This window comes from Chenopodium quinoa, unplaced genomic scaffold (assembly GCF_001683475.1).
Source record: "Chenopodium quinoa cultivar QQ74 unplaced genomic scaffold, ASM168347v1, whole genome shotgun sequence".
NCBI classification, from domain to species: Eukaryota; Viridiplantae; Streptophyta; class Magnoliopsida; order Caryophyllales; family Amaranthaceae; genus Chenopodium; species Chenopodium quinoa.
The window spans coordinates 2,065,660-2,080,530 of NW_018742810.1; the positions used below are offsets into that span (position 1 = coordinate 2,065,660).

A 14,871-nucleotide genomic window follows, 5' to 3' on the forward strand; every position below is an offset into this window, starting at 1 on the left:
TGATGTTGATTCTATCATATTTATTGATCACCGTATTGCATGTTTAAAGGGAATATGTAATTGAATATAACGCCTAATAAGATAATTTTGGACAACCGGTTTAGGTTCCTTTTTCATCTTATTGTTTAATCAAGTGATCACAATATTTTAGAATTATGTGTTGCATTAATATTCAACCAATTTAGCTTAATATTAGTTTGGAGCAAATTGGATCTTTGTTTGCATGCCTTTGAGATCACAGGAAATACTTTTCGCAATAAGAATCGAGTAGAGGCCAACACGGGCGAATGTGACTCCATGACTCACTTTGTACCATCATCCCCGATCCTCCTTTCGTGGTTCCAAACCATATGGAGTTAGTAATCTCATGGATTATGAATGGGGTGTAACCTTCACGGGTCAATCGTTGTTGCCTTTCATTGTCCCTTAATTGTGGTTGCCTTTTATGATCCGTGAACGGTTTACAAGTTCCTTAAAAACCTGTTGGCGGCTCCCTACTTTGCTTTGTCCCTAATCGTATATATGTCAATTCCCACTTCCTATAAGTGCAAAGCATATTCACAACATGCTTAACGTAGGCGCTTCAAACAACGCCTACAATAATACATTTTTATTATGTAAAAAAAAACTTAGATCTAGCATCACCATTCACGAAGGATGAACCACCACCATCCCCGTCTACTCCCTGTCATCGATCATCACGAAGCCACCGCACTACCATCATTATCCCCCTATCATCTCGCCGATCAACCACGAACCACCACAATCATCTCCATCTTCTCATGTTCGTCTCAGCCGCCATCACCATCACAACCCCTTGTTCCTCTCCGAAAGGTCCTCTTCGCGTCCCTCTTCTTCTTCCCTTCTTCCTCTTTCCTCAACAACCACTCCAACGCCGCTTTGCGGTGGTAACAAAAAGACACCCTAGTAGCAAATGGGTGTAAATTAGGGCCATATATATCAACCCCTTAGGGTAGCATCTTCTTCGCGGAAGCAATATTAACCACCTTAGGTAGCGGTGGCGGTGGCGGTGGTTTGCAATAAAGATTTCATGGAGGAAGAAGGTGGGTTGCTGTAATGGAATCATGGAGAAGGGAGGAAGAAAGGGATTACAAAATTATCCCTAATTAAACAAATAAAATTACCCATATATCCCTGATTTACATTGCTTGTCAATCAGACTGATCAACAAGTATTTCCTCTTTAACTCTCTTTATAATCCAGTGATTATGGGAATATAGGATAATGCATTTATCATAATTATTGATATAAAAAACCAATAAATTTTGATAATAATTGTTTCCATTCTAATTCTTTTCCGAAAAAAATTGTTTTTTTAACACGCGGTATTAACTATATGACGTGCTACTTCAAATAAATAGATAATACTTGGCTGCTCTGGCATTTATATGTCTTTATTTTATGCAATAGAAATTCTATCTTTTTACAAGGAATTAAATGTCATAATTTGGAAATATATCAACAGAATCAAATAATACAATGTATTCAAATAATTTTTATTTCAGTAACAAACTCCAGCTGCATGATGTGTATAAATATATATTTAAATGAATGGATGTCATTGAGTTGTTAAAACGATATCAACACTCAGTTAAATTTCGAGTTTAGTGTAACGAAGATATAATCTAGCTCTTTAAGGTGATATGGAAATCTTCTGGAGGAATCCGTTTCATTTTACATGTATGATTTTAGTAATCATCATCAATCTGCATTCACATTTCACAAGTAAGTTTCTCAAACTAGTGGTTTTGTCTTGAGATTTGTTACTAATTTTTTTTCACTTGAATTTCCTTTTGTCTGAATTTTATTGGACCTTGTTTTATAGTTGTAAAATGATGAATTGGTTATCTTACTATAATATTACAAGCTTTACTAGAGTATTTTCGTGTTGAAGGCTGTGAAAAAAAACAAAGCCTTGATTTTTTTCGATTTTTTGTAAATAGGTGCTGCTGTAGGAGTTAATTATGGACTGTTAGGAGATAATCTTCCACCACCAAGCAATGTGGTGAACCTCTATAAGCAAGAAAACATCCCTCTCGTAAGATTATTTGAAGCGAAACCAGAGGTGCTAAATGCCCTAAGAGGGTCAGGATTAAAAGTTTCCTTAGGAGTGAAAAATGCAGATGTAACCAGCATTGCTACGGATGTGCATAGTGCCGCAGCATGGGTGAACTCCTTAGTTGTCCCTTTCGCGAAAGATGTGAATATTGGATGGGTCACGGTAGGCAACGAGCTGGTGTCAGAAGACCCCACTGCTGCGCTTATCACCCAAGCCATGGGCAACATACTAAATGCCCTTAACGCGGCGCAACTTACTGGCATTCAGGTCTCGACAGCTATTAGTGGCAGGGTACTCGGGGTTACTTACCCGCCCTCTGCAGGGGACTTCAACGATCAATCCAAGGAAATTATGATCGCGATAATTAAATGGCTCCAAAGTACTAATAACCCTCTTTTCATCAATGTGTACCCTTATTTTGCCTTCGCATCTAGCCCTACGGATATACCATTAGATTATGCTCTTTTCAATGCACAAAAACCTGTAATCGATGGGCAGTACACTTACACTAGCTTATTCGATGCTATGGTTGATTCATTCTATGCCGCCTTAGATAAAAATGGAGGAGAAAATTTGGCAGTCGTCGTGTCTGAGACTGGGTGGCCTGCTGCAGGAAATGAGCCTTATACAACTATACAAATTGCACAAACTTATAATCAAAAACTGATTGATAAAGTGAAAGCAACCGGAACACCAAGAAGGCCGTCGGCTTTAATAGATTGCTTTATATTTGCTATGTTTAACGAGAATCAAAAGGAGGAAGGGGTTGAACAGAATTGGGGACTTCATTATCCAAACGCAAACCCTGTTTATCCATTGATATTCTGAGTTACATGAACAATTTCTACTTCTTGTAATGAGAATTAGTTTAGTTTATGCAAGTTGTCGAAAATTTATGTAATATAAGCTGCTATGGCTTCAATAATTCTTAGTTATGTGTGTTTCTTATGTATGTTCAAATAAGAAATAACACAATGTTAGTTTCTTTCCATTTCTTTTGTACTTCGTTAATTGGTTTGCTTCTTGTTTAATTTATATAACAACTGAAAATCAAGCAAATGATAAAGAACAATAAGCAACCTCATTAACAAGGTGAGAATTCACTAGGTCGTTACCATTAAGCTAAAAGGGAAAGGGAAAAAAAAGGCCTAAAATAAGGTATAGATTATAGAACACTACAGTACATATAAAACTTATTTATATCAAATTATAAATGTAACAATGAAATTTTTTGTAACATGGAAATTGTGTAAGTCGTATGTCATCCCTGTTGATCTTGAAAGTCAGACTTTGATATAAATACTCTATCAGAGCAACTCTAATGGTTGTAACTAGAGACTTGCTTGTAATTTTCAAAAGTCTCTAGCTATTAGCTTGACCATTGGAGCTAAAAAATACAATTAGCTTGGTCAAGCTAATTTGCTTGAGAAAAAAGTTTTTAAATTTTTTAAAGATTAATATACTAATATAATTAAACTTTTAAAGATAATTGAGAAAGTTAAGCTCATTTAAATAGCTAGCCATTAGCTAACCATTGGGGCACAAAATAGCTACACAAAAAATTGGCTTAAAATCCTATGTGCCATGGCAAGCTTATTTGAAAATTAGCTTACATTGAAGATGCTCTCATGCAAATCTCTATTCATGTAGGATCCGTTTTAATGTAATACTTTGACTTTTACATTATTTATATACCACACTTTAGCTCCGATGATATGGTTAATGAAATATATATATAGTCATGTGGGATTATTTTATTTAATAATACTCCTTAATATATTATACTTGTATTAGTAATTGAAATAACCGCATTGTCAAGCATGTAATAAAAAGTATTGTATTTACAAAAACAGAGGAAGAATTAAATAAATAACATTTGATTTTGATATATTAATTCCTTCTTCTCTAAACAAACTCTTCCAATTTTGTGTGATCATCTTATTATGAAATAAATAGTCAAAAAAATAGAGGGAGTACAGTACTAAGAAATGTAGTCAAAATTAATGCATAAATAGTGTAAAAATCAAACAATTACAAGTATTTTGAAGCTGTATTTTCTTTTCCACTAGTGTATTTTTTTACTACATGTTTTTATACTATTTTTTTTTTTGACGCAATTTTTTTACTAATCGAATCTATTATATATATATATAAAGAAGAGTTTTTTCCCGAGTTTTTAGAGCGTCACGTAGGATTTTAATTTTTAAAAAACTATTAGAGCGCCACTTACGATTAATATTTTTAAAATGCTACAATAGGATTTGCCACGTAAGATTAGTTTTTTTTTAAAGCGCTACGTAGGATTATAATAAAAAAAATCGCCCCGTAAGATTAATAATTTTAAAACGCTACAATAGGATTATGCCTCATTAGATTAATTTTAGAGCATCACATAAGATAATGTTATATTTTAGCCAATAAAAAAAGAATAGCAATTTATTTTAGATCAAAAATTTTATATTAATTATAAAAATAAAATCAACGGGTTTTTTGTGTGGCTGGCCATATTGTGTGGCCTTTTAGATCAAAAATTTTATATTAATTATAAAAATAAAATCAACGGGTTTTTTGTGTGGCTGGCCATATCGTGTGGCCGACTGAGACACACCCAAACACTGACCGAGTAACCTCTGACTGTCCGAGTAATCCCTGGTCGATTGAGTAACCCTTGACCAACCAAATTACTCCTAACCAAGTAATTCCGATCACACGGTATGACCAGCCACATATAAAACTTTGTGAAATAAAATATTATCTTTTTATATTACGAATTTTATCTAAATATGAGAAACAAAGTTAATAATTCATTTTATAGTAAAAAAATTCAAGTAGTGAGCAAACGAATATCATAAAGTTTATTATATAAATATATATTAGTAAAATATTTTATTTGAAAAAATACAAACAAATGCACGGGCTTCATCTAGTGTTAATGATACAAGAAAAGTAGTTATATAAATACAATTTCGTAAAAAAGAAAGAATAAAAAAAAATTAGACAAAATTGATGGGAATAATCCTAACTTTCGATGATCCACTCAAAATAATCCCTACTATCATTATTCCCAATATAATCTCAATTTTGACAAAATATTCTCAATTTGGTCCAATTGATTGGATACTTGCTAAATAGGTTGTAAAATTGAATTATTATTGTTTTTGCTCTCACCCTTTAATTCTTCTCTCCTCATTCATTTTCCCTCTCATGTTCAATTGTTCATCCTTCCCGATTTCATACTGTTATGCCGCCTTTCCACTCCGTCGCCGCCACCATCTTGTTTTGCAGTCAACTCCTTCCACCCTTCTCTTTGCTGCACAACTCTTCCTTCTCTGATTTGTTCAATTGTTTTGCAGTCAACTCCTCTCCTCCTAAGGAATCAAAGACACTTCGAATGTTAAACAATGTGGTACTAGCTTTACATGAAAGACGGGTACCAACTTAAACAACAGAAGGTAGTATGATCGAGTGAGTAGTGAGAAATTATGAGACACTACCAGTAATTAAACCTTTATCGCAATTAGAAAACAAATGACGAATCAAACCAAAACATGATGAATATGGCTCGAGATTTTTCTTAAGAACTGATCTAGCACTCCCGAGTAGGAAATCCCCACTCATAACAGTAACAGGTGAAAAAAATTGAAAATTAGAGATGGAATATGCAACTAATGCAATACATGCTAAAATCAAGTCCAAATCTCCTAATGGTCAGTTTGGATACTAGCAATTCATAGCAAATTATAGTATTGGTCAAATCTTTGGTTAACCAAGAAATTGAAACACAGAATTTGACACAAATACAAGATTGATTTGTAAAGGCCCGGAAAGGAATAAATAAAATTTGACATAAATACACAGGATTCCTAATGGTCATTTCAATTCTCCAGAAATCTCAACCCCACCCCCCCCCCCTTATTTTTTTGGTGAAGGAGAAGGGCTAGGCCCCTAGGAAAAAAACAAACAAAACACACTCAAAAAACAAACAATGCCATAAGGGCATGGCTAAGCAAACTTATTTTGAGGCAATATACAAGGCAAAGCAACACCCCCAAATCCTCCAATAAAACGGTTTGAAAGATTCCTCGGAACCGCTTCAAAGAGGATGAATTTTTGTGTTGCACTCACACCATGATTCTCAAGCCAATCCGCAGCACGATTAGCTTTCCGAAAACAATGTGATATGACAACTTCCCAATCTCTACCAGAAATCAGGGCTTTGCACTTGCATATGATATGAATGTGGGGGGAGTTGGTAGGGATGTCATCTACCAACATTCAAGCAACAGCTTCCGAGTCATTCGAGCAACACCCCCCCTCTTTATATGTATGTTCTATCATCCACCTAACCACCAGTCCGCCACCAACACTGCCATGGGAGCTTCTCTCTATCTCTCTCAGACAAACTGTAACTTCCCTCCTTTTCCACTAGAGTCGGCCATGGGTGATCTACAAACTTCTCTATCGTTTCCGCATCTACACCTACGACAAACTCTACTTATCTTACCTGCTCCCCATCCAACTGTTGATTCCAATCTCATGCAAAATAAGTTCCAAATTCACAAATTCCTAGTTTTTTTCTAGGGAGTACATGATTGTGTATTAATTACGAAGTGCTATTAACCATCCAATTAGGTTATAATGTATTTTTGAAAAAGAATATACTTTGAATTTTTGAGATTTATGAACTGCTCGTTTATTTTGAAATTAACTGAAAACTTATTTATTCCACAATTAAATTTCAGGAACTTTTCCAAACAGTGGGTGCCAAAGAGAAATCCTGGAATTCCAAAGTATTTTCAAAACCCAATATGTGGAAATTGGAATTGAATTCCAGATTCCAATTCTCGGAACTGAAATCAAAGCTCCCAGACACTGCCTAAAAGTAGTTACATTCTGTATTGTTTATTTCCTGTTGATTATTCTGCAATATGATGGTACAAGCACAAGAAAGCAACTAAACTTCATCTCAGTTTCACGTGCAAGCAATTAGATCATTGCAACAGGAAGGCATTAGAAATCATCCTAAGAATGGGAATATGAGCATGTACAGAATTTAAAAACCAAAAGCTCTTAGTATCGTACTTTTTGTCATAAACTGATCAAAAACCATAAGCTTTTCACATTCCGAACATTTTCTAAGAACTCCCGTCACAAAACAAAATAAATCCTATCATCCACCCTCCGTCATCATGGCCAAGAAAAGATAGCAACTCCAGAATGGCAGAATGAGGCGCCAGAAATTATTGCATGGCAAAACCAAGTTCGCTCAGTTCAGTACTACAGACACCCACTTTCTTTCTATCATATCCTTCTCACCAGATCAGCTTTCCCATTCAAAAACAAAGCAAAGCAGAAACCCAAAAAAATCTACCTTTCACTATTTTTCTGAAGCAGTATAGTAATCAAAAATTGAGTCTTCACAGCGAAGAATCAGAGGAAGCACCAGTAGAGCATGAAGCTGGAGAATTTAATTCCATCTTTAACTGCAAGCCTTGAAGCAGCTTCGATTCTGGTCTCCATTTCATGTACTGTCAAAAAACACATTAAAAATTTTGTCAGCTCGTTGAAATTTCAATGTAAGGAACTATATGCAGTTCTCTACAATCAAGCCTGCTCACAGAATAAGGGATAGTGGTTTGAAGTGTTTGACATACAATTGATGACGACACTCAGAGTTGACATACAACTAAACAGACAATTAACCCGCGTGGGTGGGCGGGGTGGGGGTGGTTGTAAGCCACTGTGTTAAAGGATAATGTTGTAGCTACGTTAATATAAGGCAGAAATAAATTACCTTTTCAACAAAAGCATTTATCTCTTCCTGTGTAAGGCCTTCATCATCTCCACCGTCATCCTCCCAACCAAGAGCACGTAAAAAATCCAACTCTTCCTCCGGATGGATGAGTTCATGATGACTCAAATCACTCCCTCTTTGGTCTGAAAAGCTCTCGGCCAAGTCACAAGTACCACCGTTACAATTCACCTCACTGTTTTTATCAGTGGGACTGGCTGGACCAGAGGCCACTTCCTTCTCTTCACCAGAACTCTGCACAATAGATGAGACAACTGAACCAGAATCCACAGCAGCAGCTGAAGCGCCACCCTTAGATTTCTTCCTCACCAAGTTAAAGAAATCATTTCGGCTCTGAAGTTGAGCATGGGACAGCCGCTTATCCACCACTTGTGCACCATTCATATTATAAGCAGGTGCCTTACGCTCACTGTTAGAATGTTTCAGGTGAGTAGGATTCTTAGAAGGAAGAGATGCAACTGGATTAGAGCCAGTAGATGGACCATTAACAACAGTTGTCGCCTTCATTGCTTGAGCAGGAACATCCTTCAAAGCAGGAGAAACTACTTTTTCTCGCCCAGGTTTAAGCAATAGAAGCTTTGAAGAAGATGGATTTAAACCATCTGCTCGGCCACTCCCACCACGGACAACTTGACTCCCAGGTTGCAAAGATGGCATTTGCTGCTGCCCATTCTTAGGACCAGCCACACCTTCATTTGGTCTAGCAGCTGTCTTAGGTTTCAGCTTATCAGATGGGTTAAGTACCTGCAGGGAAAGGGGAAATCAAGTTAAATCAGATTCCTCTATTAGACATGAGCAAGCACTGTATTGAAACAGGCACTATCAAACAGACGAGTAGACAACAGTTCCCTAACAGAAAACTCCCTCCACCCAAACTTATTTGTATTGTTAGTCCAAATCACACCATTGTATATGAAGCAAGAGCAGATACAAGAAATATGAGACACACAAGGCAAACGTAAAGGCTCTTGCCTTCCAACTATGAAATTCCTTAGTGCTTCCAGACCTGTGGCTGTGGGGCCCACACAGAACAAGACGACACCAAGCACTATCTAGACTCACCAAATCTTAATAATGTAGTCAGGTCATACAGCAACACCACCAAATGCAATGCTAAGAAGTAAACAATAGCCAGACAGGAACACTCGTAACTCAATTCAAAAATTACTGCAGCTATCGGATAAAGCTTATTTAGACTTCAAGTACGGTTGACAGACGATTGATATTCCAAAACAAACACCAAAGCCTTAATCAATCTTTAAACTTGAAGAAAGATTGTCATATAGCTAAATAGAAAATATTCAGGCAAGATTACCTTGAAAGAAGCCTTTTTGGAACGCAATATCAATATCAACAAGTTTTGACTATTTAAGGGTAAAATTGAATATACAAATTTATGTTATTTATCTAAATCATATGATTAACTCCTAAATCAAAAATCTACTATACCATATTATTGAATATCAAATTAATCTAAATTCTATGCCATACCATTCAATTACACTAATATATATGCAGGGTAAACCATAAAATTAGAATAAAAATCTTATAAACTTAGACCTATGATAGCATGAATTGTTTCCTAAAACAACCCTTCATCCTTCATTTAAGTCAACTAAACAGACTAAAACTTTCTCCTCTTCCAAATCCAAAGGGTGGAGATACTAGTATCTATGAAAAAAAACATAATTCAGTTCCACTCCACCATTTCCAAGGTTGACAGATTGACCACAAGAGACTAATCAAAGTGTAAATCCACACTGCCATAATCTATAGCACATCTTGACTCTTCTAGCCTTGATTGGTAATTATAAGGGTGAAACAAAACTCATAAGCTCCCCCACCCCCAACCAAAATAAAAAAGAAAAGAAAAATAAATGTTAATGAAAGAATTAATCTAGACTGGACGAGTGGACGCTTTAAACTCTCACATGCTTAATGTACTATCTAATGTACCACAAGAGCCTAATGTCCTATAAGACAAGACGCTTCAAACTCACAAAAGTTATAAACTAATCATGCAAATCTTAGAAGCTAGATCCATCTGACCCTATGTATAACTTAACAGAAATTATATAACGAATGAAAATATTTAGAGGCACGAGTTTGACATTGCATTACAGCAGCTAAAAAGGAAAAATAACTAAGCTTAAAAGCCAACTTCTAGAAGAGCTAGACAACAAAATGGAAAGAGACAATAGTTGTAACAAGCAATCCCATAAACTGTGTATTTATAATAGATACAGTAATCCACTAAAAAAAAATCAGGCAAAGAGGGTGGGAGGAGAGAGTAAAAACATAAAGCTTAACTTCCCAGCATAATTGACCGCATATACCCCTAACAAGTAGCTTGGTAGCCGGTAATAAATGGTGGTAATGGGAATGAATTTTCAATGTAAATTGGGAGGGAATTAACATTGTAATCCCCATGGTAATGCAACTCCATCCTCAAGCATGTGTTTTCATCATGTTTTTTCATTATTATCCATTACCACTTGGGAGGAGGTATTAGGTGGGAATGAAAACTTCTAAAGAAAAAATGGTCAATTTAGGGTGAGCTAGCATTACCATGAAAATGAACTTTGAATTTCCTTACAAATTTACATACAAATTCATTTCCATTACCATCATTTATGGCCACCTACCAAACGGGCCATAATAGTAAACCTCATGCATCAGTTTTCTCTAAACAAACAAGCATGTGCATCTGAATACTACTCAACAAATAGGACTGAATGGCAATAGACTAAAGTTCCAATATCTACAGCAGCATGCTTTGAAGAGCCCATTAACATAAACATAGTAATAGTATTCAAATAAAATACAGAACAGTTTTATTATAAAACAGAGAAATTGAAGCAGTAAGTCGGTAAATACCACACCTCTTAACAATCAGGTTTCGCACTTGAGGAAAACTACAGCAAACCTTTGTCCTACAGCACATCATTAGTATTTTTGATGGATTTCTTCATTAGTATTTTAAATGAACTTTGCAACAGATGAGACTAAACTATTAGGGTTTAGAGAATAGTTTTTCATATTCTCCTTAAGATACCTATATTAAGTTTACACCCTTGTATACATTTGAAGCTTATTGCCCCTTCTCAGCCATTTAATTTTTGTTTAGCAGCCAACTTAACAGGCATTCATTATTGACAATATCATACGACAAAAATAGGCACAGCTACCAGGTTTCCCACATTGAACTAAATAAGATAAATTTGCTGCATGCCGAACAGATCTTTATTGCAGAGCACCTGGTACCAAGTTTTTTTTTTTAAAAAAAAAAAAGTATGGAACTAGAAAAAAAAAAAAAAAAGTATTACCGAGCTTTTAGGCATCGAGGAGGTCATAGGTATCAGCTTCTTGGATCCCACTGAAGGCAATTCCTCAAACCTCTGAGTCGGAACAACTTGCTGCAACACAAATTAATAGTATCACTATTTAGCAATGCTACATGAAATATGAAACCAGTACCGTCAAGAAATGAACAAAATTAATACCTGCGGTACATTTTGAGGCCGCACAGGACCCTGCACCAATGCTTCAGCCATATTCAGACCATTAGGAGTACCTGCATCGCCTGAGATTGAAGCAGAAGAAGGTGGACAACCAACAGCACAAGGAGTTGGCTGCAAGCTGGGGGAAGAGACAATGCTATTGCTGGCTGCCACAGGTACCTCAGCAAGAGCTGATGTCCAACCTTCACAGCCAATCAATGGAGAGGTGCCAATGGACAAGCTCTGAACAGCCCTACTCATCCCAGGTGATGGTACTCTAGCTATATCAGGCGTTGAAGGCCTTTCATCAGTTCCAAGCAACGGGAAATCTTTATCAAATGACACCTTCTGGGTGCCAGCTGAAGGACTACCAATGGTTCCATTCCCGTTCATGTTATGGCCTCTATTTCTCAAATCCAGGACGGATCTGTGTTGCATGAGCTCATCTGGCCTTCTAGAGATCATAGACTGAGAACGTCTAAGAGTGTCCTTCTCAAACCTTCCCCCAATAATGCTTGCCAAGGGATCAGAATATTCGGAATCCCAATTATCAGGATTGCCTAACTTCTCTCTATCTTTAGCGCGGTGATTTCTGGCAGAATTTCTGAATGAGGGCGAGTAAGGGTTCTTATCTTGCTTAATGGAGCCATTGCTGCTCGATATTCTTCGAGAATTAGTTGATGAGCTCCGCTCTAAAACAGAGGAGTGGGGTGCATCTAAGTAACTGCTGCTATTCAAATTCCTATTTCTTTTCGGAAGTGCTAACAATGGACCATCTAGCAGAAAAACATGACATATAGAAGGAATATCAGTTATTAGCATTCAAGTGTATAGATAAAACCAACACACATGTATATAAACAAGCTTCCTAACAAGTACCTGATTTTGAAGATGAAACTTGGTGGTTCAAAGTCCCACCTCCAGTGCTTCTCAGCCATTCCGGAACTAAACTGGGTTCACTTTTGTCCATAACAGGAGCTGAACATGTTAATATACGTACCAACGAAATCTCTGATGAACTTCCCTTCTCTTCTTCTTCTTATTCTTCTTCTATCAATCTCTTTTTCTAGATACTAACCTATATGAGGCTGGCACCATCAACCTTCTCAACCACCTAAAATAACAATCTCCAACCAAATATCCTACTCGACTTCAATTTGTTATTCCCAGTTTCGAAACTACAATTAGAGTCAATAACCCTTAGTTATGAATTTCCAAAAAACAACTCTTCTATCACAATCTCCAGAGCTAACAGTTGATACTCGAATAGTCGAATGCGATGTTGGGTATATTGTCCAGAGCAATACTAAATCAAAAATGAATTGGAACAGCTACCCTCCTGTACAGTTAAAACTAGGGTTTTGAAAACTAATTGAAGCGATGCTACAGTCAATAAAGGAACCAAAGGCGAAGACAAGTACCGACCCACACCAAGAGTATCAATGGAGGCGCAAACAAAAATGCCATTCGCCGAAAGAGAAACAATGGGGCATAAGAGAATTGGTGCAATACGCAATTCTACTCCTCCATCTTTGAAGAACAAAAAGATGGATTTGCAGAACAAAAGAACCACACTTATGAGACCCTCATCACTTTCCCCAACAAACAAATTTCAATCCGCCACAAAATGTATCGTCAATACAACACTTTATAAACCCTCAAACCACAAAATACCCAGATTATTGAATTTCACCACTGCCCCAATAACAAAACCCGAATTAATCAACAATAACGCATACGAAATACAGAAACCCTAACAAATTAATCCGAAATAACCAGAAATAATTAAAAATTCAAAAAAAAATAAACGAAAAATAAACGCAGGAGAGAGAAGGGGAAAAAAATCCCGAAATCCCAACCTCAAAAACGGCGAATAATTGCAGCAGAAATCGAAACGAAAAGGCGAAAGTAAACAGCGTTAAGAGTTTGATTGAAAAATCTCTGTCAATGCGAAAGTAAAAGTGAAGAGAAGTTGAAGGAAGAACCCAGAAGTTTGTGGAAAATTGGAAGACGATGAAATTAGGGTTTTTTTGGTTTTTTGATTTTTTGGTTACAATTTTGGTATCGTAAACGAAAATAAAAGAGGGGAAGGCAGGAGAGAGAAAGAGAGAAAATTGCAGTTCTCAGAAACGAAAAACGGATACAAAGCGTATGAAGAACCACCTTCTTTGCCGAGAGAGAGAGAATTTGTGAAGGTTATAGGACTTTGCTTCTTTTTTCTTTCTTTTTTTTTATTTTTATTTTTGGGTAATTAGGGCGTTTTCTTTGTTTTAGGTTATGTATGTACTGCGTAGTTTGGTTACCACATGTCTCTTCGTAATCCCCTACTTCATTTTCATCGAGGTTTTTTTTTTTTTTTTTTTTTTTTTTTTTTTTTTTTTTTTTTTTTCTACAAGTATGAGTACATGAGGAAGCTTATTTATCCTAATAATGGATATTAATTTAGATGGAGATTTTGACTACTCTCTCTGTCCCTATTTTTTTTGCCCCGTTTGACTTTTCACGGTTTTTAAGACGTATCCAAGACGCACATATTTTCATTTCCATACACGTAAAAATTATAAAAATGTGATATTAATAAAATATGCAATTAGCCGAATCTAACAAGATCACTGATGACTATATTATCTTTTATAGATTAATGGTAATTTACGATCAAAGTTTATCAAATTTGACCCAATAAATGACAACGGGGCAAAAATAAAGGGTCAAAGGGAGTAATAATTAAGATAACCAGTAGCTAATGCTTGATTCATCTTATCTATTTAGAAATAAGGGTGATGATGTTTATCGCTTACTTATCTTAGAAAGGTTAAACAATTACGATTTATCAATAAACTCATCAAACCACTATTGAATCGCTAAAAGATTTTGATTGATTGATTAAGATAACAAATAGGTAACGGCCGAGTTATTTTGCCTGACTAGGTATGCTGATAAAAAAGACTATCAACTTATCAGAAAAAAGGCAAATGGTTGGTGTTAATAGAAACTCATGGGATAACTCATTGGATTGCTATGATACACATTTAATTACTATTATATGTTGAGCGTTTTTATAGCTTTGGGTGACTATAGTAACAACTTGTACTTTTTCAATTTTGTTGTAAATTATATCATTTAAAGTAACTATAAAGAAAGATTTTGATTGATAGTTAAGATAATCATGAATAGCTAACGCTCGATGCTTCTTACCTAATTAGGCATGGGGGTGGGGAAATTTATCCACTACCGGAAAAGATAAATTGTTACATTTTATCGAAAAACTCATCAAACCACTAATTGCATTGCTAATGATAAATTTTTGCTTACTATTTATGTTGTGCATAAGTATAATTTTGTTCCTTTGGATGATCGTAGTAATAGAATACACTCACCAATAAAAGTGTTGGCTAACTTAATATTCGAGGTCGGGTAAGGATTTCCTCATCTCTTCTAATCTCTACTCTCAAGTGTTTGACTCATAAATATTGGATAAA

General features: G+C 35.8%; 2 protein-coding genes across 3 annotated transcripts; one reads left to right on the forward strand and one right to left on the reverse strand.

Annotated features, from left to right (window-relative positions):
- Positions 1 to 1,051: 1,051 nt before the first annotated feature.
- Positions 1,052 to 2,908, forward strand: LOC110725108 (probable glucan endo-1,3-beta-glucosidase BG4). The gene is made up of 2 exons (XM_021904575.1): positions 1,052 to 1,064; positions 1,965 to 2,908. The coding sequence occupies exons 1-2, from the start codon at positions 1,052 to 1,054 to the stop codon at positions 2,906 to 2,908; spliced, it is 957 nt and encodes a 318-aa protein (XP_021760267.1).
- A 4,068-nt stretch (positions 2,909 to 6,976) lies between these two features.
- On the reverse strand, positions 6,977 to 13,660 carry LOC110725310. Of its 2 annotated transcripts, none has more exons than XM_021904801.1 (6): positions 13,252 to 13,660; positions 12,272 to 12,731; positions 11,396 to 12,168; positions 11,219 to 11,308; positions 7,875 to 8,636; positions 6,977 to 7,608 (listed from the first exon to the last, which is right to left on the reverse strand). In XM_021904801.1, the coding sequence occupies exons 2-6, from the start codon at positions 12,360 to 12,362 to the stop codon at positions 7,498 to 7,500; spliced, it is 1,827 nt and encodes a 608-aa protein (XP_021760493.1). In that variant the 5' UTR covers positions 12,363 to 12,731; positions 13,252 to 13,660; the 3' UTR covers positions 6,977 to 7,497. The 2 variants fall into 2 exon arrangements, with proteins under 2 accessions (XP_021760493.1, XP_021760492.1); XM_021904800.1 differs by having other exon boundaries at positions 12,272 to 13,087.
- Positions 13,661 to 14,871: the final 1,211 nt, after the last annotated feature.

Excerpts from the sequence above, each read along its gene's own strand:
- LOC110725310 (XM_021904801.1), bottom strand. The coding sequence starts at position 12,362 with ATGGACAAAAGTGAACCCAGTTTAGTTCCGGAATGGCTGAGAAGCACT. Across the intron at positions 11,309-11,395 it reads GGCCTCAAAATGTACCGCAG|CAAGTTGTTCCGACTCAGAG; the intron begins GTATTAATTTTG and ends TTTGTGTTGCAG. Across the intron at positions 8,637-11,218 it reads CCTCGATGCCTAAAAGCTCG|GTACTTAACCCATCTGATAA; the intron begins GTAATACTTTTT and ends CTTTCCCTGCAG.